Source organism: Ipomoea nil, unplaced genomic scaffold, assembly GCF_001879475.1.
Source record: "Ipomoea nil cultivar Tokyo-kokei standard unplaced genomic scaffold, Asagao_1.1 scaffold3321, whole genome shotgun sequence".
Classification (NCBI taxonomy): domain Eukaryota; kingdom Viridiplantae; phylum Streptophyta; class Magnoliopsida; order Solanales; family Convolvulaceae; genus Ipomoea; species Ipomoea nil.
The window spans coordinates 2,358,282-2,382,802 of record NW_017619749.1 but is presented as its reverse complement, the minus strand read 5'-3'; the positions used below and the strand labels follow the sequence as shown (position 1 = coordinate 2,382,802).

The 24,521-nt window shown below is 33.1% G+C and overlaps 2 protein-coding genes and 1 long non-coding RNA gene across 3 annotated transcripts in view; 1 reads left to right on the top strand and 2 right to left on the bottom strand.

Moving 5' to 3' along the window:
* Positions 1–3,404: 3,404 nt before the first annotated feature.
* LOC109170220 lies at positions 3,405–5,900 on the bottom strand. The gene is made up of 5 exons (XM_019319232.1): positions 5,329–5,900; positions 5,099–5,226; positions 4,838–4,950; positions 4,150–4,332; positions 3,405–3,862 (listed from the first exon to the last, which is right to left on the bottom strand). The coding sequence occupies exons 1-4, from the start codon at positions 5,685–5,687 to the stop codon at positions 4,192–4,194; spliced, it is 741 nt and encodes a 246-aa protein (XP_019174777.1). The 5' UTR covers positions 5,688–5,900; the 3' UTR covers positions 3,405–3,862; positions 4,150–4,191.
* A 3,977-nt stretch (positions 5,901–9,877) lies between these two features.
* Positions 9,878–24,521, bottom strand: part of LOC109170222 — a 21,703-nt gene continuing 7,059 nt past the window's right edge. The window contains exons 2-3 of the long non-coding RNA XR_002052382.1: positions 17,173–17,175; positions 9,878–9,888 (exon numbers count right to left, since the gene is read on the bottom strand). This is a non-coding gene — a long non-coding RNA (uncharacterized LOC109170222). The remainder of the gene's footprint in view (positions 9,889–17,172; positions 17,176–24,521) is intronic.
* On the top strand, positions 20,740–23,829 carry LOC109170219 (growth-regulating factor 1-like). Its single transcript, XM_019319231.1, has 4 exons — positions 20,740–21,444; positions 22,038–22,253; positions 22,374–22,722; positions 22,895–23,829. The coding sequence occupies exons 1-4, from the start codon at positions 21,117–21,119 to the stop codon at positions 23,610–23,612; spliced, it is 1,611 nt and encodes a 536-aa protein (XP_019174776.1). The 5' UTR covers positions 20,740–21,116; the 3' UTR covers positions 23,613–23,829.

Here is a 24,521-nt window from a genome sequence, read left to right as displayed (position 1 = left end):
CTTTCTCTGTACGTACTGCCACCCCCACCCCCACCCCACCACCATTCATTCACCCTGCCACCACTCTGCACACTCTTTTTTTTTTTTCATTTTTAAAAACCATAATTTTCTTGTGACCTTACGTACAAAGAAAATGACAAGTGTCTCATGAAATAAATTGTCTTTGTATATGTTTTATTTTATTTTAAGAAAACAAAATGATAATTTATAACCTTATTGTTTATTTGTTTTTAAAATTAATACGGAGTATATAATTAAAACATATAACGTTAAATAAAAATTTATGAAATGTGATTTTTTAAAAAAATGTGAAAATATTGCAGAATTATTACTTTGAACTTTGAATCCATATCCTCATATAGTCAATCTCCCTTTTTTCAATATCCCACACCCTTTCATGAAAATGGGAACATGGTTTTACATAGGTGGCTGTAGGCTGTGTAATATGTACTCCTCCTTGAATTTGGACTCTAATAAATACGGAGTAACCAAAATTCAATTCACTGTCTCATGCTCTCATCAGCTCATGTACCATGAAAGAATATAGAGAATTTACTTCTTTATCCTTTCGTTTTGTCCTCAATCTTTAACACGCTTTAGATTAATTCGGATTCGATCCAATTTGGTGTACTCTTACAAGAGTCATTACACCATTTAATATGGTTAGAACGTTTATTTGATATTCTAATATTACATACACATATTGGCTTATGAAACTATTATGTATAGGTCTGTGTGGTCAGACAATTGACTTGGAGAGTTGTCTATTGACATTCTTGATTTGAACCGATAACTATACAAAACTTAGGTTGATTTATCTCTTGTCACGTAATCCTTTGCTAACTAAAGTTACAAGAGAAACTTAACCTAAAACATATATTCGGATCTGTGGATGTTGGGACATTATAAAGTATGGGCAGGAGTTTGGTGTATGAAAAGGGAGAATTAGGGAGGGTAGTCAAAACCTGATGCCAGACAAAAGTCAGGGAGTGGGTGGTCGTGGGTCTATAATATGCTCCATATATTCCAGGAATGATGAGCAAAGGGCCCTTAACAAAAGCATCCTTAATTGACAACCTAAAGAACAACGTTATTAGCTAAAGTAGGTAATTAATGGCATAATTAAGCACATTTGGTAACGATGTGAAATTGGTAGGTAATGCCACAGCAGAAAATTCTCCTTTTTAGGGTGGCCTGGTATCGATCTGCAGAATGTTATCTACGTAGCTTAGCTATAAAAAGTGCGATTAAAATGCCAATCTTTTTCCTGCATCGTAGGGCTACTGTAACACAGTCCTAGAGCTAGCCTTGAATTGTTTCATATCTTGACAAGAATATGCCTTTACTATAGAATTACCAAGACAAATGAAAAGATTTTTCTATGTCAAAATATAAATAAATGACTATTTTTTTCTCCCACAAAAGTATTTCAAATTTAATTTTAAAACCAAATCATACGAATTGTTATAACTTATAATCAAGAACCGACAAACTGGTAAAACAGTTATTGTTAGTGAGGGGACAAGAGGTGGCCATCTCAAGGCATGTCATGACCTACAGATGCGCATTAGCTAAACAAACAAGCGAGACGCGTAGCATTACTTCATCCACACACAACGACAATATAGGTTTTACGGTCAACAATAATGAATATTATATATATTTATTCAGTAAGACTCAAGTAGCAATAGAATGGACGGTCGTAAATAAATGGTATCTCCCTAACCACGCTAGGCACTCTTCAGTGGGGTGGGCCATCATTCATCAGGCTATGTTGCTTTTGGCGACATATTTAATTTTTTTTATTGTATCCTATGGGACATTCATATAAACCTAAGTCGTTAGATCTTTCTCGAAACATAACTTGACTATAACGATTAGTGTTAAAATTGATGAATATGTAGTTTAAAGTTTAGTAGGTGAAACCGTGACAAATGAACAGATACATTCAAAATTTGTGGTAAGCAATTAAACCAATTCCTTAGTACTTAAGAAACTCTAGAACCATAATTACCTTGTCAACCCAACAAAAATTAAAGGTGAATAAATAGATAAGAAAATGGATGAAGTTGTTAATGGTGGTCCAACAATAAAGGATATATATGGACTATAAACCTAGCTAGATAGGTAGAAAGAAAGCTAACCCAAATTATAACTTGTTTTGCTTTTAAGTATAATAATGGCAAAAGAAAAGAATTGTTGAACATGGGAGATAGAATTGCATGCAGAAGTGCATGGAGGTGGCAAATGAGGGGAGACATATTTTCCAATTATAATGATTTGGTTTGAATCCAGAAAGTGAGATTTGAATTGGGAGGGAATTGTAAAAGCAAGAAAGAACAGTTAATGATGGGAGGTAAGAGATTGTGCGTGTGGAAGTGATTGGTGGTGATTCTTTAAATTTTCTTTGCTTTTTGATTATGTAGTAATGATGAGTGAATCCACCCAACACAAACTCATGAATTCACTCCCATTCAAATTATGTGGTTTTCCCACTCCCTTTGGTTAATTATGGGATCTCCTCAATAAAAAGACCAAAGTTAACGACTGACTGCTCTATACCCAAACTCAAACATCGAATTAGTTAAAGATAGATCAGTCTCTCCCACTCAACCAGAACCCAGATTGTTGTTCGAAATATGGGAGTTGGAAGCTTATGTTTCAAAGTTGAAACATTGTACGTAACAAGGAAAAAAGCTCAGTGCTCACGCTACCCAGCTGCAGCTAAACTGGTAAAGCAATAAATGAGGGGGGAAAAGAGCAATATAATGCACTCGTTCACGTGAGAAGAAAGAGAGAGAGAGAGAGAGAGCAGAAAATCCAAAAGCAAATAAGAGCCAATTAACTTCACTACCCAATTGCCCAACACAAACCCAAACCCAGAATTAAAAGTCAGACGTTTGTCTACCTTAACAGCTGATCGATAACGACAACTGATCTCAGACAGTAATGACACCAGCGGATCCAAGAAAAACACCAACCCTCCCTCCATATATGCCTGCTTCCTTCCTTGCTTACACCATTCTTTAATGGTGCTTAATATAATAGTAGTAAGTAATCTTGTATCTAAGCTGAATTGTCTGGTCACAATCACTGTAGATTTTCTCTCTGCTGAATCAAATCAATGCACAGGTCTCTTTCTCGAAACAGATACAATGAACATGTAAACAACACAAATGTAGTCTGGATCAATACTTTAGATTTTCTGAAAAATGTCAATGCTAAAGATTTTGTCTAAAATGGATAAATGACTCTATGTTTCCAGTTTCCACATAGGTGTTGAAGAAATTTGAGGGCAAGCATGTCTCTTCTCCAGAATCTGCGGATATAATAAGGGAATAAAATCATGGCTGCTTATAGTGGCAAGGTGGATATGCTCTTCACCCAACCATGACAACATAAGATACAAAATTCAGCTAATAGGATGCTCAAGAAATGATTTGTATCATCAGTTAAAGTGTGCCCAAGAAAACTATATATATATTATTCTGATATATCAGTTTTTGGACACTGAAATTCTGATATATGTGACTAGAAGTTCTCAAGTAATCTAAGGTCATTTTATTGAAGTCTATTTCTGAAGACTTTGATATGTATAGAGCAAAAAGAGTTATTGTGGGTTGGTGATTCTTCCTTCCCACATTTAGCAGGCAAACCGTCTGAGTAATCAGGCACATCGATCTTATACTGATTGCCGGGAGGAATTATGGCTGAAGCATTTGGGAAATTCCATCAAAATGTTGCATAGATATTAAGAAATGCCAATTTCTCTTGCATCTTGAAAATTGCCTTCTAATAGTATGTATAGTAAAGCTCACTTGTGTTGCAACAATTATCATCCTCCCACAAGTGATGTCAAAACCTGCAAAGCCAAAGAAAATGCCAGCCGTTACTTTGTGAAATTAAGCAAGCAATAGTTATACGGTATAACAAACTTTATCTTATATGCAGCATCTGATTGATCAAATGGAAACCAAGATGCATCATACCCCCATTTGTGAAGTTCAAATTTTACTTGGCTCAGTTTAATTTTTTTTACCGACCAAAGCAAAATCAGAGCAGCAATGGCAGCATATCGACTAAAGTTCATGAACACAGTGACAAAATAAGAAAGAGAGACTGTCTCAGATTAAATGAGAAAACCCTTACCTCAGAAAGTGCAATGGGTTACAATGCTTATTAACATCATTTTCATCGCCTCCCATCTGGTAAAGAACTCAGCAATAGTGTTCTCCATCCAATAAGCAATACAGCAGTGCTCCTCATTGTAGCTGTGATAATGTTGGCTGACGGTATGTGACCGTCTGTTGTTGCCCTAATAATTAAACCCAACTGCCAGAGAAGAAAAACAGAAAATAAGTTATGTTATAACACTTACCCATTTTCAGTTCCAAAAAGGTCCACATGCACCTTAATTCCCATGGCACTCCAGCATACAATTCCTCTTTCTTCAATTCAGAATATAGAGAGTCTAATTCTAGCTTCACTTTTCACTTTTCTAAATGCCTAAAAATTCACTTAGTCTATGTCTAGTATTTGTAGGCTTGTAGCTTGTATACTTCAACTATGCAAGTGTCCGTTACTCTCCAGTTTGTCTATTTATCTAAGATACTGACTGCATAGTGCATACTAAACAACTCTTGCAACAGAGGCAATGTCAATATAACCTTGCACAACATGTTGGTGAGAAAATTATTTGTAAAAATTGAATTGCAGGATACATAATCACCCAAGCTCTCTATAGCAACATAACTGATGAGCAAACAGATTCTAAGAGAAATCAATCAACACTCGTAAAGATTAACTAGTAAACTGAAAATTATGTAAAGGAACTTACTGGGATACCTAAAGACCAAGTCTTTGTTGCAGCAATAAACCCCTTGAACAGACCATTCATTCCTAGACCATCCTCTGCATATCCCCCAAGAAAATATGCACTAAAAAACCAGCCTATTAACACAGCATAAATAAACAACTCAGACATGCCCATTCATTCAAACATGCATTCTTAAGCTTTATAAAGTGAAAGCATCCAATTTCAAAAAAAAAAAAAAAAAAGTGAAAGCATCCACAGTAAGTATTTAGTTACTGCCCATACCAGCAGTAAAAGGGTCAGCTGTTCGCAATGTCTCTGAGTGGAAGACCGGCAATCCCTGAGTGAACCTTCCAATTGCTGAGAACAACAGCAAAGCCACTACATCCCCTCCAGCTAACAATGCCACTTTACTAAACTTGCCAATTTAAAGTTTAAAAAAAAATAAAAACTTTATTCACGCAAAATCAAAAATCGAATTTTAATCATGACATAAGAAGAATAACAAGAATTACCTCCATTTGTCAATGCGAAAAGAAGAATTGGGCTTCTGGAATTGGAATACACCTTCAGGAGGAACCTTATCTTGGGTGATCAAAGAGATTACATCATCACCGGCGGCATTGACGTGAGTGTCTAGAGTTGAACTGGGCGGTGTGACGGTGGCGGCAGAGGGCCGGGTAGCTCCCGGGTTAGCGGCAGCAAGACTGGGGAGCTTGGGCGGAGTTTGCGGGCTTTGAGTCGGGTTGCAATTGGAACGCCCGGGGCGGCGGTTAGAGAAGAGGGGAGGAATTGGGTGGGCGAATTTCAAAGCGCACCGGTCAGAAGAGGACAGAGAAGCCCCTCCGCCGCCTCCGCTTGGCAGCAGATTCATTGTTCACTCTTCTTCTCCTCTTCTGATGATGAAAGAGAACGCTCTATAGTTGTGGCCACTTTACAATGGATGATTATATCACTTCTGGACTTCAATTTCTGAATTGAATTCTACGGCGTAGAGAGCCATGGAAGGCTTGTGGACTGTGTCTTGTCTGGAGAAGAAACCAATGAGATTCACAGATTGCTGGAAAACTCACTCAGAACCAAAGAAAATAGAAAATTTGGACTCCAAATTACGACCCCGACCTTTTATTCGGGTATGGGTCATCCATCGATTGCGATTTGAATCGGGTCGGATCCTGCCAAATCAATGACTAAATTGTGAATTACTACCATATATTTCTTTTAAAAAATATCTAATAATTTTTTTTGAAAACTTATTACAATAGGGAGTATTTATCTCTATAATGCAATGTCGGGCCAAATTCACAACTTATAATAAAGTTATAAGAGAGTTTTGTTACACTTATTCTTGACCACCACCACTTACCTACCTACCTTACCTAATAATCCGCAGTTATTTCACCATGCATGCCTTCCTTCCCCCGACTCGTTCTTCCCAACAATGCTCTGATATCCAATTCTGACTTTTCTAAGAGTATGAACTGCACTTTGAACTGTCAGATTTTGCTGCATTCTCAATCCCCATGATGATGGATGTATTCTTGTTGTGTATGAACTATGAACATAGCTGTGAGTACAAGTAGCAGAATGGGGTAGGATTTGGCCCATTAAACACCCCAAACAAAACACATCATTATCCAATAGCAAAGCATAAGCCCATTTGAAGTTTGCCTATCTCTAGTACATGGGCCTATTCTCCCCATTTCCTTATTACAACACTAATTCACTTGTTAGATCATAGTTCAAAACAACGTCGTTTTAAAATATCATGTTTAATAGTCATCCGCACTCTTCAACTCACATTGCAACCATGTTGCACTTGTAATGTAATATTTATATACATTAAGTTTTATTTTATGAACCATTGTCCACATTATAACACGAATTCGTTGATACATATTCATTTTTAGTATATTGTAAATTTATTTTTAAGTACTACACTAGAAATGAATATGTAACGAAATATAATAAACTTACTAAAAATATATATAAAACCGTGAAAAAAAAAGATACAGGCCCTGTTTGGTAAAAAATTAGCCTATATGCCAATTTTGGCTTATTTGATCACTATTAATTGTTTGATTTAGTTAACATATCAATATAAATGTTTGGTTAATTAGTTTTTTGCAACTTCAAAAGGCTAAAATTCAAAAGGCTACTCCAAGCAACTTTTTCAATTAGCTTTTTGAGAAAAGAAATTACACCAAACAGCTATCAGCTAACAGCTAATTTACCAAACACTTTTCTACAATCAGCTAATGTTATCAACTATTTATACACTCTAATTAACAGAATCAGCTATCAGCTAACAGCTATTTTACCAAACAGGGCCACAATATACTAAATATGAACATATATGTTAATAGTTGATCTTGTATTGTATATCATATTCCATGATATATTTATTGGGAGTTATTTAACATAATACATGCATATAAAATCAAGTATATGACATTATATTTACATTAATAGTCCACTTACCAACTACTCCAATTGATTCGATAACATAGCATGCTATGACATTTTATTTGATAGGTTTGAAGGACCATCTTCTACACTCATTTGTTTATTTACTTTGAGAAAACGAAAATAATAAATCGTTAATTAATTTTAAAAAGAATCACAGAACTCGAGAATTTATCTAATATTAAATATTGTTCAATAGGTTGGTTTAACCAACGACGGTTATGCCAAACCTCGAGATGCCTCGACAACATGCATGCTTAATTAGCTTAATTTATTTATTTTCGAAAAAGCTAAATTAATTTAATTAATCATATAGTGAAGTGAAATAATGGTAAAACGTAAAGTATGAGAATGGAAGGAAGGGAAAACTTGTAGCAGGCAAGAAACCAGCATTATATTAAACCATACTCCAAATGACAAGAATCACAAATTCACAAGATTCACCATTAACATATAATTTTTTTTTTAATATATTGAATGCCCCTTTTTAATATATTACCGTAGACACTGCAAATATAATAAATATGATTATTTTTTAACATTCATATATTTGAATATATTTTGGATAATATTAATATTATATAATTTGTTTAATTAGACCGATAATACTCCGTATCAAAAGAGTTTGAATATATTAAAACTCTTCATTTTTTTTTTATATACCTAGGTGATCTCAGCTTCGTCAGACTAATCTTAAGTCCACAAGACCTTGTCCCTAGAGTCATTGTGGAAGTAAACCGTGAGAGTCGCAATCAGTCCACCGATCAAAACATAGTCTTCATATCTTATCACTATAAATAGGAGCTCTAACATATCATGAAAATATCCTTTGAAGTTTATTTAAAGATCACCACAAAATTTCCTAAAAATAAAAGTTTAAAAAAAAAAACATGAAATCCCTACCTTGAAGATCAAGTCATTCGGGTCCGGATGCCCTTCAACAAAGCGTTAGCCATATAAATCCTTCCAGGAAGATTAAGCCACTTGAACTTAAATTAAGGAGGGCCTTCAATGAAATATTAAATAATTAAAAAATTATCTAGAGATCTTGTACTTACACCGCATTGATACTTCTTGTAACTAAAATATTGTATTTGAATTTAATATATTCAATTTTTTCGTATTTACAATTACAAATTTATTTATAATATATTATTTAAATTATGAACATTTAACATACTAAAAATAAATATTTACCATAATTTATTTTACGATATGAATCATGTTGTAGAGTATAATTTTGTTGGCAGGCAAGGCTGAGTCAATCCCGAGATCTTGTCACATGACAGGCCTTAGGACCAAAGCAAAGAATTAGGATTTCTTCCACTTTTTTAATTCTCCGGTCGTATGCGTGCGAATATTCGATAATTGCGTCCAATTTTTTGTTATTCATCATTAATCTAATCAACACCCATGTGCCTTAATCTTCGTAAACATACCAACTGGATTTTTCTTTATTAAAATCTAAATATTTGTTAAATCTGCTCACGATTGTCTTGCCATTTATATTAGAAGTTTCCTAATCGACTATACCTAATTTTTCAGTAACCACGGAACCACCCATTGTTATGATTTTTTTATTTTTTAATAATATTGACTTTATTACAATCTAATATCTATTCATAACTACTTTCTCAAACAAATGAAACACAAAAAATTAATATCGTTTCCGCTGAAGCTCTAACCCACAAATTTCCTTATGAGGAAGCATCTTGGTGCCATTGGACTACAATGTTATGAATAGTTATAAGTGACTCACTCTCATAAATCACCTATCAACCTTTTGAAAAGTAATACTAAATTTTCATGGAATGAGTGACTAAATGGTGCATGATTCTCATACTTGAAAGTCACAAGTTCTGTTATTGCTAATATTCCCTTAGTCAAGCTGGTCGCATAAGATATTCTTAGTGCAATTTACCTATATTATGGTTCTATTTGGTAAAATAGTTAAGCTGTCAACTAATTTTAGCTTATTTGACCACTATTAGCTGTTTGACTTGGTTAAGCAATTAATATATGCGTGTTTGATTAATTAGTTTTTTTTTTTTTTTGTAACAACTTATTGCTTTAAAATGTTAAAATTCAAAAAATTGCTAAAATTCAAAAAACTGCTCAAAGTAACTAGTTCCGATCAGCTTTTTGAAAAGGACATTTTGTATATAATAAGCTATCAACTAACAATTAATCTATCAAATACTTTTATACAATCATCTAATGCAATCAACTAGTCAAATCCACTAACACAATCACCTAACAACCATTTATTAAACATCCCCTATATCATTTGCAAGCTACTATACAAGAATTGATTTTACCTAGTGCAAACTCTAGAATATTGACTACGAGATTTTGTTAGCAGTCAAAAGTAATACGGAGAGTTTAAACCACATAATTATGATGTATTATTGTATTTTGGAGTTGTTTGGTAAATTAATATAAGTTCGTTTCTTGGTTTTCAAAAAAAAATTATGTTACAATTTGTAAGGGCATCCTCAATAGTGAGATTTTTTGGAATGGTTTTTGAGGTGCCAACTAGAAGAAAGAAAAAAAGGAAAAAGATGAAAAAAAAATAGAAAAAGACATATCTGACAAAAAATAAAAAAGGGCTTGAAGCGCCAACCGACGCGATATGTGCCCCCATGCAAGCCACCGCGCTTTTTCCTTTGCATTTCTCTCTCTTGCAAAGTCCCACAAAAACCCACTATTTACATAAAAAGTTAAAAGTTCTCTCATTCACATAAACATGGTGCCTAAACAATTGTGAAACAACCACTAATATGGTGAGCCTAAGGTTTTATGCTATTCAAAAAGACATAAAAACGATTAAATAGTTCAAGCGTTAAATTAAATTGAAAATATTTGAACCTTGCATGGAATTTTGTCTTTAAATTATATATTTGTGGTCCAAACATGAATAATGTATAGGGTCTAGGGCTTTGAGCCAGGATTACAAATTCCAACTACTAGTAATTAATTACTCGGTAATTTAATATAATAATTAAATTAGTATAACTAACTGGATTTAGCATGTTGGAATTTGATCCAAAAGGGACTTAAAATCTTTTTATGCATCTCATCCTCTGGGCCGTGGGCTTGATTCAATCCAGGTAAGGTTGGTCTAGAAAGCATCGCCCGCTACGTCGCCGTCACGTGCCATGTGGCACGCTACGTCATCATTTCCAATGCACATATATTTATTTCTATTTTTATTTTATTTGCGATTTGCATGATGAACGGTTGGATCTTCTTTGGTGAGCCATGCGATTTTTCTCTTTTTTTTTTCTTTTTTTTTTTTTACATTATAAAATAATGCTTTATTTAAATAATGATCTTTGACCACGATGATGCTTCTTCGTCCACATCATCCTCCCCCTTGTAGTCTGGTAAAAAAAATAAAAAGTAAATATAACTAAGTAACATGAGACACACTTGTTATATACGGAGTAGCATATTTTTGGGGTAATTTTTTTTTTTTAATTTTTGTGAAATTTTATTTATAATTTTAGATTATCATTCTTCAATATTAATATATCAACTTTAAATTATTTGGTGAATTTTCATAAAACATTATATGAAATTTCTTGCCATTTTTAATCTATGTTGGAGTGTTTTCTAAGATAAGATAAGCTGAATTAACTGTATTTTGGCATGTTTTCAGGTGATAGTTAATTCAAGAAATGTTAGGTTTATTAAAATTACAAAAAAAAAAAAAAAAAAAAAAAACTCTCCAAAAGAATTAGAAGTGGTAGGAAATTCAAAGTCAAAAGAAAAAAATTAAAAATGATAATTGATAATTATAAGTAGAAATGTCACGAAAATTGAAGGATTAGAAATGAAAATTATCCAAACATGGAGATTGATATTAGTGTTGATAATACAAGAAAAATCTGTAACTACTATTACTTGAGGATTTGAATTGGATAAACTCCACAAAGCCTTAAATGTGACGAATTCAACCGAGAAATATTGATAAAAATTAAATTTATAATTTTTTGATTTGAAAATCTTGCTCAACTTACTTGACTAGTCTTTAATATTGGTTGAACCATATACTGTTACCTTGGATACTATAAGCATCCTAAAAATAATCCATAAAAACCATATAACAAAAGAAATATTATAATAATAATGTTGAAAGGTTCACGCTGGTTGGGTTAGGTAGAGTCTGAAAACATTGAAAGACAGCCCTAGCTAGGCAGGGCAGGGCCTAACAAGAAGACACCCAACTTGATGCACACCTAAAAGTACACCAACCTACAACTAGCTTAAGGGCTGGCATGCAATCACTCTTTTATATTCTTCAAGCTTTTTACCCTTCAAGAATCAACATTTTTATTCTTCTTGTACTCTTTTTTTTTTTCCCCTTATTTTATTACCGTGTAATAGTAAAAAAAAAACATATTCTAATTCTTTATTATGTGAACATGAAATTAAGATTTAAAAAAAAAAAGTTGATGAGACATGCCTTTGGGATTAGACATGCAGTCGTATGCTTATAGCTTCTTTCTTGTCCATTGCATACATAGTACTGTACTTCTTCTACTTTACTAAAAATAATTTCTTTGTTTTTCTCTCTGCCATCCACGACACCCTATTACTCCATGGGTTTATTGTTCTTTTTTGGTTTTCTAAAAAAAAAATGCAATAATTTTTTGTTTAATTATTTTGAGTAATAAACAATTATGCAATAATTACTTGTTTCCAGGTCGTCGGTCCAAACACACACCTGGGTTTATGTATTTCCCAATGTGTAAGGTAAGGTTATATAGTAGTTTTTTTTTTTTGTTTTTTAAGGTTATATAGTAGTTGTAGGCTCCGTTTGTGTATAAACTTTCTTTGTATTTTTCCAATACATTTTCTTGGAAACTCAATCTGCATGTATTGGTAGTTTTTTATTTTGTTGATTATTGTGTGTGTGTGTGTTTTTTTTTTTTTTTAAAGTTTATTATTGATCAGATTTGTTTAAAAACAAAAATTGTTGAGAGTTTTTAATTTCTTATAACTAATAAAAAGGACTAATATACAGTAGTGGTTGTAGTAGAATTTCACTAGAGGGTGTTGAACTTTGGAGATTCTGTCCTTCTTCTCTAAAGTCCAATCAAATCTATGGTACTGCACGTAGTAGTAGTGAATGAAAATGAAAATAGTTATACTATATGTACCCCTAAATTTTACTCACTAATATTGTGGTCACTGATAAAAAAAAAAAAAATTATGTGGGTCCCAACTCCCAATACAAATGTGACATCAAGATTTTGTGTGTGTGAGTAAAAAATTAGGAGTAGATATAGTATTTTCCTTTAGAAAATACTACATGGACACATGGACTCTCATTTCTTACTTTAAACTTTATTCTCTTTTACAAATTCTTGATGTAGATTTTTTTATGGGACCTACATGATGATAATATCGTATAAGTTTTTGTCATATTATGAAGTAAAAATAAAGTAGTAAAATTTGAGGGTACATGTAATAAAACTCGAATTGAAAAATATTTATTCAAATGATTATCTTCTCATAAAATAAAAAAAATATTTCACAAGAGTTTTACTCTTTAAAGATAGTACAATTACTATTTTCCTTGATGTACCACCATTATTGTAGCTTGCTGCCCACCCAACATCCTTTTAATTTTCCTCCTGCTCTACAACCTTATCTTTTGTCCCTATCTACCACTTAAATGAAATCCAACAAGCATAACCAAGAAATTTGACGGTGGAGATTTAATTCATTTCGTTATATCATAAAGCCAAACCCCAACAAATTACAACTATAGGTAACTGAGTGGATATAATGTTATTTTCATATCTAAAATTTAAAATTTTATAATTATCATACTCTTTTCAATTGAATTTATTGCAAGGGTCTTTTTAGTGTGATTTACTTTTCCTGTGTAGTTTACGGACTAATATGTAAAAATGTGATATTTCAACACACACTTGGATATTGAATACAAATTTGTCTCGGGAAAAAAAATTAAAAATAGTCATTTTCATTTATTTATGTAATAATATATTGATATTACTAAATTTAATTTTATGAACTTAACTTAGAGAAATCATTTGGTTTAAATGATCTCGCATAATCTTTAAAATGTGAATATGGTAATACCATATTTTTATGTTCGGTTCAAAGGATGTAATGTAACATATCAAAAGTGATATTTTCAAACTTGTTTATTTATTTATTTTATATAATTTTCTTGAAAATCGCATGTCATTCATATTCTTAGCGTTTGTAAATTTTAAAAAATTGTAATATTAATTCAAAATATCACTTAAACCAATCACCTTAACTATTACGGAGTACCTTTTTGGGTTGTACACAGTTAGAGCATAATTGAAAAGTGCAAAACATTTTGTCGTAAAATATATGCATATATATACTTCTATTATTGATGATCATATATTCATATTTAATAACTAATGATGATATGTGACAAGTCCACTTTTAAATAATTTTTTGCTGGTGATTGCGCATGGCTTGAAATTTGAAAGAGACTTAACACCCAGCACACAATTATTGGTTACTTTCATTTAAAACCCATACCATGAATATAACACACACACAAAAGATATATATATATATATATATATATATATATATATATATATATATATATATATATATATATATATATATTTATATAAATAAAGCATCATGTGAAAACAATACCATATGAGAGAAATAAGAACCAAACACAGTTTTACATCCTGTAAAAAATTGGCATATCAGATCATATTTAAAAAAAAATATTGTGATATTTTTGTAATTATCATCAATTTCATTATGCAAACTTAAACACTTATATATGCAATCTTTAACAACTACATATGCAAACCTGATAAATTTTATAAAATCAATGAAAAAGATAAAATTTAAATCTAAACGGTAATGCTAGACCCTAAGCAGTAAAAACGTGAAAATCAAAACCCTAAGTGCAATGCACTTTCACATTTTTGAAAGTGCAATCTTTTAATACTAAATGTGACAAAATGTTAATTCTAATTGTGCAATATGTTAATACTAAATGTGCAAACTTGAAAATTTTTGAAAAATACAAATTTCAGTGTTCAAGTTTGCAAAATAAAGTTGGTGATAATTAAAAAATGCTGCCACTTTTTTTTTTTTTAAATAATTTTGATTTGGTCGATTTATTTTTTTCAGATGTAAGATTTATATTAATTCTTATTTATCTCCTAAAGACTAGTTTTCATTTGATATAACACACACACGCACACACACACACGCATATATATATATATATATATATATATATATATATATATATATATATATATAACGGTCGTGATGTACTCAATGATACATGTTCGTAGAGTCTCTCCTAGTCAACTTTATCACGATACCATTTGGCATAGAAGAGAATGATGATAATGTAGAATATAGTGTACGTAATTGTTTAAATTGATAGTTTTTACATTTAACTTTTCTACTTTTGATAGCGTAATTTTTTAAAAATGCTATTGACTCTATTATATTGTAGTATATGTTCAAATATACTTTCTCAACTTAATGAATCACAAAGAGTCAATAACATCTCCACGGAGGTCACTACATGCCATCTGAGCACAAAGTGTTTGGCTTTGATAGTGTAATTAAATTTAAATACAAAAATATTAGGGTACATTATATGGAATATAAAGTTAGTAGAGAGTATATAGTGCGTTATACTAACGGTTTTGACATGGTAATTTTTTATTAGATATTCATATCAATTGATCTTTTCAGTTAGTTGTGATAAACAATTCACAATCATAGTTGTAACAACTCGTTTTATAATCATGTTTTACCTATTTAATCACTATTTCGAATAATAATCAAGTAATTTTGTTTACTTTAACGTAGTAGAGAATATAATACAGCGTGATTTTAAAAATGTTTGTCGTCTAAATACAATTATACTGAAAATGACCATTCATGCAACACTCACAGCAAGAACGAAAGTGATACCCATTCGTACTCTTTCTCTCTCTTTGTTTTTTTTAATGTATATCTGGGAGGAAAAGTTGCAAGTGCGAGAGAGGGAGAGAGAAGCATATCTTTTGGTTGAAATAATATTTAAAATGATTATCCAGAAATACGTTGCTCTTGGACATAAAAAGTAAATTCATTGAAAAACGCCCATTTCGAATCCTCCCTCCCATATTTAAGGCTCAGAAAGAAGATAAAGATTGTACATTGGCCCTCGAGAATAATATCAAACTCACCCTCATCTCACCCAAGTGGCCAAGTGCCCAACCAACAATGCATTTAAGTTAAAAGCAGCATATTGACCATATTGATTTGAGCTAATGATTAGTGATAAGTAATTTATATTAGTTTATCAAATTTAAATTGATCAGCTATATATGACTAATTAATTAAGTCATAAGATTAGGTGTATCCGATGCATATTCTCCGATAATGATTGAGAGTTTTCATATGTACTAAAAAAGATCAGACAATGTAAAGTAGGACAAAGTTCAAAAATTGTTGATTAATATAAATGACTTAATTATTATTAACTTTGTTTTATTAGTCGTTTTGAGGTGCATGGTTCAATTCTTATGAATGAGAGGTACTTGTAAACAATTGAGATATATCCAGTAATTTATATTTTATATCTTTTATTAAAGTGCAATGAGAGTATATATTTGAAAAAACGTGAAGACTGTTGAAACATATCTGGCTTTTTATCTCTTTCACTAGGGTATATATCTTGTACCTGCATGTAAACGGTTGAAACTTGAAACACATCTCAAATAAGGTTTATCCACTCCTCCGAGGTACATGGTTTGATTCTTATCGCCCATAGACGATACTTGTAAATTATTTCCTATGACTTATCTTATGTACCAAAACTTGAAGACAAGAAAAGTTGTGGGATGTTATTGCAATTTGTATTAATGGTGGGCGGGGTGGTGGGGCATTTGACTTACATGAATGAGCATGGCGCTATGGTGGTGGGGAAGAAAAGGATAGGTGACCTTAAAGGCTGGCATAATTTGGATGCAAAAAAAAAAAAAAAAAAAAGTGTTGGGTCCCATACTTCCCCTGTCGGCAAAGAGGAAACGAACCACTCTCGTCTCCTCAATCTCCATCACCTCCCCTCCCTTAGCTTGTCATTTTGTGTTCATCATCTCCCAGACGTTTCAATTCTGTTAATCTCTTCACATTTTTATTCTCAATTAAACTGCCCCTTCATATCCACCATTCTGCCAACCACGACAATCATGCATGCATATATCTATGCATTGGGTCTTTAAACCTAATCCTATCTCTTCTTGCATGTATATACATACATACATTTCCATGCTTATCGTACGTTAATATATATTTATATGCATAGTACAATGCACATTGGAATATATTCATGCGACAATAATGTCTGTTGTATTATATTGGGTGTGTATTGTATAGTCACAAGTGGCTACTGGCTAGCACAATTGTAGCCACTTGGGGAAAGCAGTGTCCATATGTGTGTGAGAATTAATGTCACCAGTGAAACTCTTTTGCCCCGGGGACCCTTTTTGAAATGGACAATACCTCCTTTTTTTTACACCACCATATGTAAAATTATTCCCCACATATAATAATTATGCTCGTCTTTTTTTTTTCTTTTTTTTTTTACGGGTTGTTATTACCCGAAGCATTAACTTTTAACATATGCGAGCACGGGATAAAGTTGTGTATAGATTAGGTATTTATACAGGAGGGATATGAATATATGATGGGTCCAACCAAAAGTTTGCGAAATCTATATTGCGATTTGGTAGTACTATGATTTTATGATGCTGCCTTTTCATTTTGGCCCACCCATAAAAATGTTAGTTCAGCGCTGCCATCGAAATAGGGAAACATATTAATGAACGCCACCAAATTGTGACAACATCCTTAGCTTGGTTTATTGGACGGTTTTTAAGGTAGTCTGCCACTCTGCGTGGATACCTGTTTTACTATTTCATAGTTGATACTACCATATATGGAGGAGACTATGGTCTGTGGATACTTTCTTTTGAGTATTATATACCTGGTAAAATAGTTAGCTTATCAGTTGATTTGGATTTATTTGATCACTATTAGCTCTAACAGCTAATTTACCAAATATTTTTTTTACAATAAGCTAATAATATCAATTAGTCAAACCCATTAACTCAATCAGTTAATAATCATTTACCAAACACCACCTAAATCTCGAAACTTTTTCAAGCACAGCATTTACTGCTATGGAGGGGGAGGACTAGTGGAATACATCACTACCCTAACCAATAAGTCCATATTAACTGGCATTAAGCAATGTCTCCAACGAGGACGCAACTGTCTTCAATGGTATTCAATTGTTTGGTACGTACTTACAATTTCTTGCACTGCATGGACATAAACTGATTTTTGACCAAAATTAATGAATAAAAACATTAAAGAAAAAAGTTTCATTTTAAGTTATTTATATTCAATCAAATCTTATTATTCAAGTCAAGACATTGCTATATATATACACAAATTCAAATTTATATTTTACATTTTAAGCTTTCTATCAGTCAAGCCATTCCACCGCGATTTAGCCATCAAAACAAGTTTAACTATATTAAAGGTATCAAAGGACTCGCATTTCAAGATCACTCCCTACATGTGTCACCATATATATATCTAATTCGCAAATAAATTTGCCTCAGAGTACATTAGACATTATGGATCTTATAACTTCCAATCCCCTTGTCACAAATTCTAGATAATTCTAAAAGTTGTAACTATGTGTACATATTGATCTTTCTTGTCCTATCATTATATTATAATTTTTTATAATAATATTTTGTGAAATTTAATGATTAATAATAAAGGGGGAAAGTTGAATGGTGGGCTCATGATGGTGTGTATGCAAGTCATGTGCTTTGGGAGTTCAATTTTGATTATCTTATTAATAATATATTATTAATTGCAATTTATTATAGATATAAACCTAGTTGTTGTAACTTAAACAAAGGCAAGTGGAGTAGACAAAAGGGTGTTAAGATTTAATATTGTCCTCTCTAGATTGGAAAATTATCACGTTACCCACTTGCTTCATTGACCGGAGATGTCTAGATTGAAATTTAAGACAAACCAATATCCTCCTTAACTAATTAAATAATAATTTATTTTAAATCTCATCAGGGACTCTTTTTGAGAGAGTAATAAAAATTATAAAATGATAACAATGAGAAAGGTATATCGCCTGCACCTATATATTGTTTTTTTTTTTATTTTTTTATTTATAAAGTTGAGTTTATAGTTTGTTTGTTTTTTTTTTTTAAAGAAATTATAATCAACTAGTGGACTATTTTCATTGTTATTTTACTAAATTAGAGAAAAATTATGATAATAGCGTTTCACCATTCGTCTTTTATACATACACACATACACACATGCATGTGTGATCATCATTTTTCACTGACGTCTCATTGAATGCATGTCATGCATGTATAAATCACCCGACTTTAAATAAATTCAAGTATGATATAACTATAAAATATTAAAAGGTATATTAAACCATAGGACCTAAACTATACACTACTAATTAATATATTATTAATTACAAGATATATATGTATATACATATATGTGAGGCATATGATAGAGGCATAGGGAGAATTTGCAGACCGGTCAAATGGAGGAATGAATTCAGAGCATATGCATGCAATTAAATACACAAAATATTTGGTGAAGAATTTAACAATGCACAGTACATGCAACCATTACTAATTTTGGTGATCCATGCATTCAATTCTCAGCATACTTTTCCAACAGGTAGGTCTTTGATTAATTGTGCGGTATGTACTTTATTTAAATTTTTAAAATATATATATTATTTATTACCCAGTCAAATATCATGTGTATACATATGTAAGTTGTTCGGACAAACATTTTGCTTAAAAGAGAGCTTATATGTTATATAATTTAAACTCGTTTACAAAGTTAAATTGTATTATTTATACTAATACATTTTAATGTGAGACCAATAATATTTAAAAGTCTTCTCAAACTCTAATTTTATATGTACTTTAAATCAAATTTTCGTTCATCTATTATTTATTTTAATTTTCAAGTATATAATACGGAGTATATCAAATTTATTATTTTAACTAGGAGAATCCAAATCTGATTCGACCCAACGCAAAGCATAAGTGGACCCCACCCAAATTAATACTTCCAAATGAACGTTAAAGTGTTACTTTATACTAATTTTTCCTAACGGTTGTATATTTTATTTTTAAATTAAGTTGTCAAATTCTTACAAATCGAGGAACTGATATTAATGTTAAAAGTTAAATTTTTAGTACTTTAGAAATAACTTTTATAGCAAAGTTAGATTATCGATTTGAATATTTAAACGCTATTTTGTGAGTTTGTGTCAAGGATGAGTCTTGTGTAATAGTTATAGAAAGAGAGAGGAAAAAGAGATGAGAGCGGGACAAAGCAAACTATCAAAGTGTAGAATATATGTAATAGGGTCACATGCTTTTGCGCATTTGTTCCATGCACTCTACCACCTCTTTCGTCGTCTTAAAAAAAAAAAGAAAAAAAAAAGAAAAAAAAAAAAAAAACAACCTTGGCAGATACTCATACAATTGTCATTCTAAGTACAAATTTTGTAATTATTTTTTTAAAAAATATCATTGTAAAATTTATTTACAATATAAAATAGTTATTAATTATCTTAATCAGCTATCTGTCATTTACTAAACACTATCATTATCAGTTTTACCTTCATTTAAAAAAAAAAAAAAAAAAAAAACAAATAGTGCCCTCATCACCCAAAAATGCAATTAGTAATGCGCCTTATTGCTTGCACGGGCTACTATTCAGTAGGCAGTATTTGAGAAAAGCGATCAATGTTCAAACCTTGACAGCAATAGTGTGGAGATTATGTACAAAATGAACAGATCTTTGGGGTTGGGGATTGAATTAGTACTAGTGGGGTAAAGAAATACTCCGTAATTGACTCAAGGTGTTGCTATTTGTACTACCCTCTAGTGAAAAATAGGTGTAAATAACTTGAAATGGTAAAAACGTAGAAAATTTCAACAATTACATAGGTTATGTAAATTGAAATAAGGGTATAAATATGACTATTTACAAAATCTAGTCAAATGTAATTTACGAGATTGCATTAATAATTTTTTAATTAAAAATTTAAAAATGAAAACATTTAAAAAAGAAAAAAGATGGCTGCTTTCTCACCGGAGAAGGAAGATGATTTTTTTTTTTGAAATAAAAGTAAATAATAAATAAATATTTTTAAATAAAAACATAATGTTCGACTAACTTTAACGAAGTTGGTGCAAATAGTAAATTATTATATTTACCCCACTTATTAAATAAGGTGTAAATAGTAATTAGAGTGATGCAAATAGAATTGATGATTGACTTAAAAGATTTGAATTATATGAGGCGGTGCAAGAATTTCCCATATAAGCAAGTTACTTGTGCGATTTCCTCTCTGGTTGTTTCTCCGTCTTGGTTTCCAATTATTTTTAGCTTTGAGAAACGTCAACTTGTTCCGAAAAACGCAGTAAGTATATTAGTACTGTCGTCTTCTTCCACTTTTCAGGCCTGGTTGGGTATAACTATAGAGACGTAGCTAGCTATCTAGCACTTAATAAGCACCTATACAGTCACGCGCCCAGTGTCCGGGACCTCAAAAAAGGATCATCTTTAATAAGAATGGTCATTTCTCCAAGAAATCAAGGGACTACTCTCGTCTGTTTGTGTTTATGTAGTTATTGTCTCCACTGTCTGTTGTTGTTGTTGTGTTTTTAGGTGTGTGGTCTGGTCTGGTCTGGTCTCCCTTTTTAGGATGGATTTTGGGGGGGTGTTGGGGGGTTTAGATACTGGGGTGTTGCCAGCAACTGCTAGTGTTTTCTCTGCTGTTTCTGATGTTGAGACCAAGCTGAAGTGGTGTGGATCTGGCGGATTTCTAAAGCAGGAAAGGCCGCCGCCGCCGGCGGTGGCCGGCGAAGATGACTGGAGAGAAACCAAGTTTGCTAAAACTTCCACCGCCGCTATACTGAGATCTAATGCCAATGGAGTCTCTGAATCCGGCCAGCAAATGCTCAGTTTCTCTTCTGCCAACTCGCAGACACTGCCATTGCCGTCTTACCATGCCGCTTTTAGCAGAAACTCAGGTACGCTCTGCGCGTAAAGTTCCCAACTTTATTGTGACCCATGGTGCATAAATGGCAATAATGGCATATGATGTGTTTGGGTAGTAGACCTCTAGGCTTCTCGTTTTGGAAGGGAAATGATTCTCTGCCCACTCGCCTCCAAAACCTGAGTTGATGTTTAAATTGGGTTAACATTCGATCTGCTTGTGGCTTTTTAGGAAAGACTGTTTCTTTCTTGCATGGGTTTTCTGTTTTTGAGTTTTAAATTCCCAGTATGTGCTGGAAACCATGTCTTTTCACACCATCTTCCACAACAGAATCTTGGTTTGCAAAGATACCAGTTTGGCCAGTGCTAATAAGAAGGTAGAAAAGTGGGAAAAAAACATCTGTCACTCATGCACATTCCTCAGAGGTTTTGTTTTTTACTTAATTGGTCTCTCTCAAAACCCAGATTTTCTACACTTTTGTGATCCCTTTTTCAAAGTGTGATGTTACTTGCCCCTCCTCATACATTCTTGATACCAAAGGCGGCATTTTTCTTTTTCCACCCACCAATCAAGATAGCTGTTTTAGTTTTTGGCTTTCTTGAGGTAATTTAGTTGTTTCCATTTCAGGGTATGGAGGATTGAATTCTGGGAACATGCATGGGTTAGTAAGTGGAGTGAGAGGGCCATTCACTCCATCTCAGTGGATGGAGCTGGAACACCAGGCTTTGATCTATAAGTACATAACTGCAAATGTGCCTATTCCTCCTTATCTTCTCAACCCCATCAGAAAGGCCTTTGATTCTGCAGCCTTATCAGCTTATTCTGGCCTGAGACCCAATTCTTGTAAGTTCTGCTCTTCCCCCCTTTTGAAATACATTATTATCTTGATTTTGTGCTGCAATAAAGGGCTAGCTTGTTCTTTAGATAAATGAAATCTGCAAATCTGTATTCATATGTTGGCAGTTGGATGGGGTGCTTTCCATCTGGGATTCTCCAACACCACTGATCCAGAGCCAGGGAGGTGCAGGAGAACAGATGGGAAGAAATGGCGGTGCTCGAGAGATGCAGTAGCCGACCAAAAATACTGCGAACGGCATATGAACAGAGGCCGTCATCGTTCAAGAAAGCCTGTGGAAGGTCAAGCTGGAACAACAGCTGCAGCAACAACTAAGCTGATGCCGCCGGCTACTTCCTCAGCATCAGCAGCTGTGGTGGTGCCCGGAGGCAGTGTTTCCGACACTATTGGCTTCTCAAATCACAACAATTTGCAGCCATTTTCAACCAATCCTTCTCCACCATCTCACCTTTACAGGTATATATATATCTTAAATCATATAAATTGAAGCATGTGCTCCATTTCAACTAAAAGTCTAAGCTGATAGTTGGATTGCACATTAATGGCTGTATGCTCTTAGTCTTAATACTGTCTGTTTCTTTTCCCAAATTTTGGCTAACTGGTTGCAAGATTATTCTTCTGTTTCTAGGAGCTTTCTGGATAAGGGGAATCAGGGTGAAAAAGAGAGTCAACAACATTCCATTATCAAAGACCAGCATCATCCTTATGAAGCATCATCAAGATCAGGGTTTGGATTAGTCTGCTCCAACCCTCTGCTAAATCCTTTGAGTAAAGGCGGCTCTTCAAGCTATAGTACTACTCATGAAGATGTGAGTGATCGTGAGAGCAAAACCCGCCATTCACTTCATCAGTTCATGGATGATTGGCCCAAGAACCAGCCAGATATCGATCTCCAATCAGATCAAACTCGCCTCTCCATCTCCATACCAATGTCCACTTCAGACTTCATGTCTTCAACGTCGTCTCCAGTGTCTGAGAAGCTTGCAGCTTCCCCGCTGAAACTATCGTGGGAGCACGAAACCACCACCCAAATGGGGTTAGGAGTGGGGGCGGTTATCAACCAAAGACAAGGAAACTGGATTCCCATAGCGTGGGAATCATCATCTGTGGGTGGACCTCTGGGCGAGGTTTTTCACAGCACTAACAGTAAGTCATCAGGTGACTGCAAAAACGCCTCGGCCCCTCTTAACCTCATGGAGGGATGGGATGGGAGTCCAAGAATGGCTTCATCCCCGACTGGGGTTTTGCAGAAGGCGGCGTTCTGTTCACACTCGAATAGCAGTGCAGGGAGCAGTCCGAGAGCTGAGAATAACAGTGTTATGAACCCATCCCTGCAAGCTCTGTAGCCCTGAAGCAAGAAGATGAAGATCATCATCAGTATTAATCTAGCTTTTTTCCAGTTAAGATTTGTTAATTTGATTGCTTGTGTAATATTTTCAGCCTTGAGAACACATAGCTTGTGTAATAGCCGAGTAAATGCCTAAATGGCATCCATCAGACTTCAAGTTTAGATTTTTGCTCTAATTTGACAGTGACTTGTTTGGTTTTTGTTTTGTTTGATCATGTGATTTTGTCTGTGGTTTGGTGGGTTTAATCAACAATGTCTCTTTCTTTCTGGGCGATTGGATACGTGTTGGTTGATCGGTTGCAGTGTGGAATGTGGGCCTTAATTTCCTCGTGAAGAGGAAGAAGACCATCTCCACATTACCCACAGAAATTCATGGCTATTCTCAGATACTTTCAATCAAAATATCAATCAATCAATCAAATAAAAGGCAAGGATACGTATATGGCTATTCTCATTTTCTACTCTTAAATTTTACTATCAAACACAACCACAAAATCATGATGTAGATACTTGAATAACATATATATACACAATAAGTAATTAACCAAACCCTTGAATAATCAATTCGGTACACAATCAAATACAAAATTATATATATATATTTGATAAAGCTTAGAATCATACAAAATTTAGTACAATCAAGTATAAAATTACACTTCTTTGATGAAGCCTAGAGTCATAATCGATTAATCATTAACCTAACCAACCCTCAAATCAAGAAGGTCATAGTCACGAGACTAACCTATAGCTAACTAATTCAAACTAAGAAATATAGAACTCTCTTAATAGTCAACTTAAAACTTGTAGTTATCAAACCCACAACCAACTAGGATGCAACCATTTACAAATTACAATAAATAATGAAAATACATAATACGAAACATCATTAGAGAATATTTACATGTCT

Excerpts from the sequence above, each read along its gene's own strand:
- LOC109170220 (XM_019319232.1), bottom strand. The coding sequence starts at position 5,687 with ATGAATCTGCTGCCAAGCGGAGGCGGCGGAGGGGCTTCTCTGTCCTCT. Across the intron at positions 5,227-5,328 it reads TTTCGCATTGACAAATGGAG|TAAAGTGGCATTGTTAGCTG; the intron begins GTAATTCTTGTT and ends TGGCAAGTTTAG. Across the intron at positions 4,951-5,098 it reads AGCTGACCCTTTTACTGCTG|GCTGGTTTTTTAGTGCATAT; the intron begins GTATGGGCAGTA and ends CTGTGTTAATAG.
- LOC109170219 (XM_019319231.1), top strand. The coding sequence starts at position 21,117 with ATGGATTTTGGGGGGGTGTTGGGGGGTTTAGATACTGGGGTGTTGCCA. Across the intron at positions 21,445-22,037 it reads CGCTTTTAGCAGAAACTCAG|GGTATGGAGGATTGAATTCT; the intron begins GTACGCTCTGCG and ends TTTCCATTTCAG. Across the intron at positions 22,723-22,894 it reads CCACCATCTCACCTTTACAG|GAGCTTTCTGGATAAGGGGA; the intron begins GTATATATATAT and ends TTCTGTTTCTAG.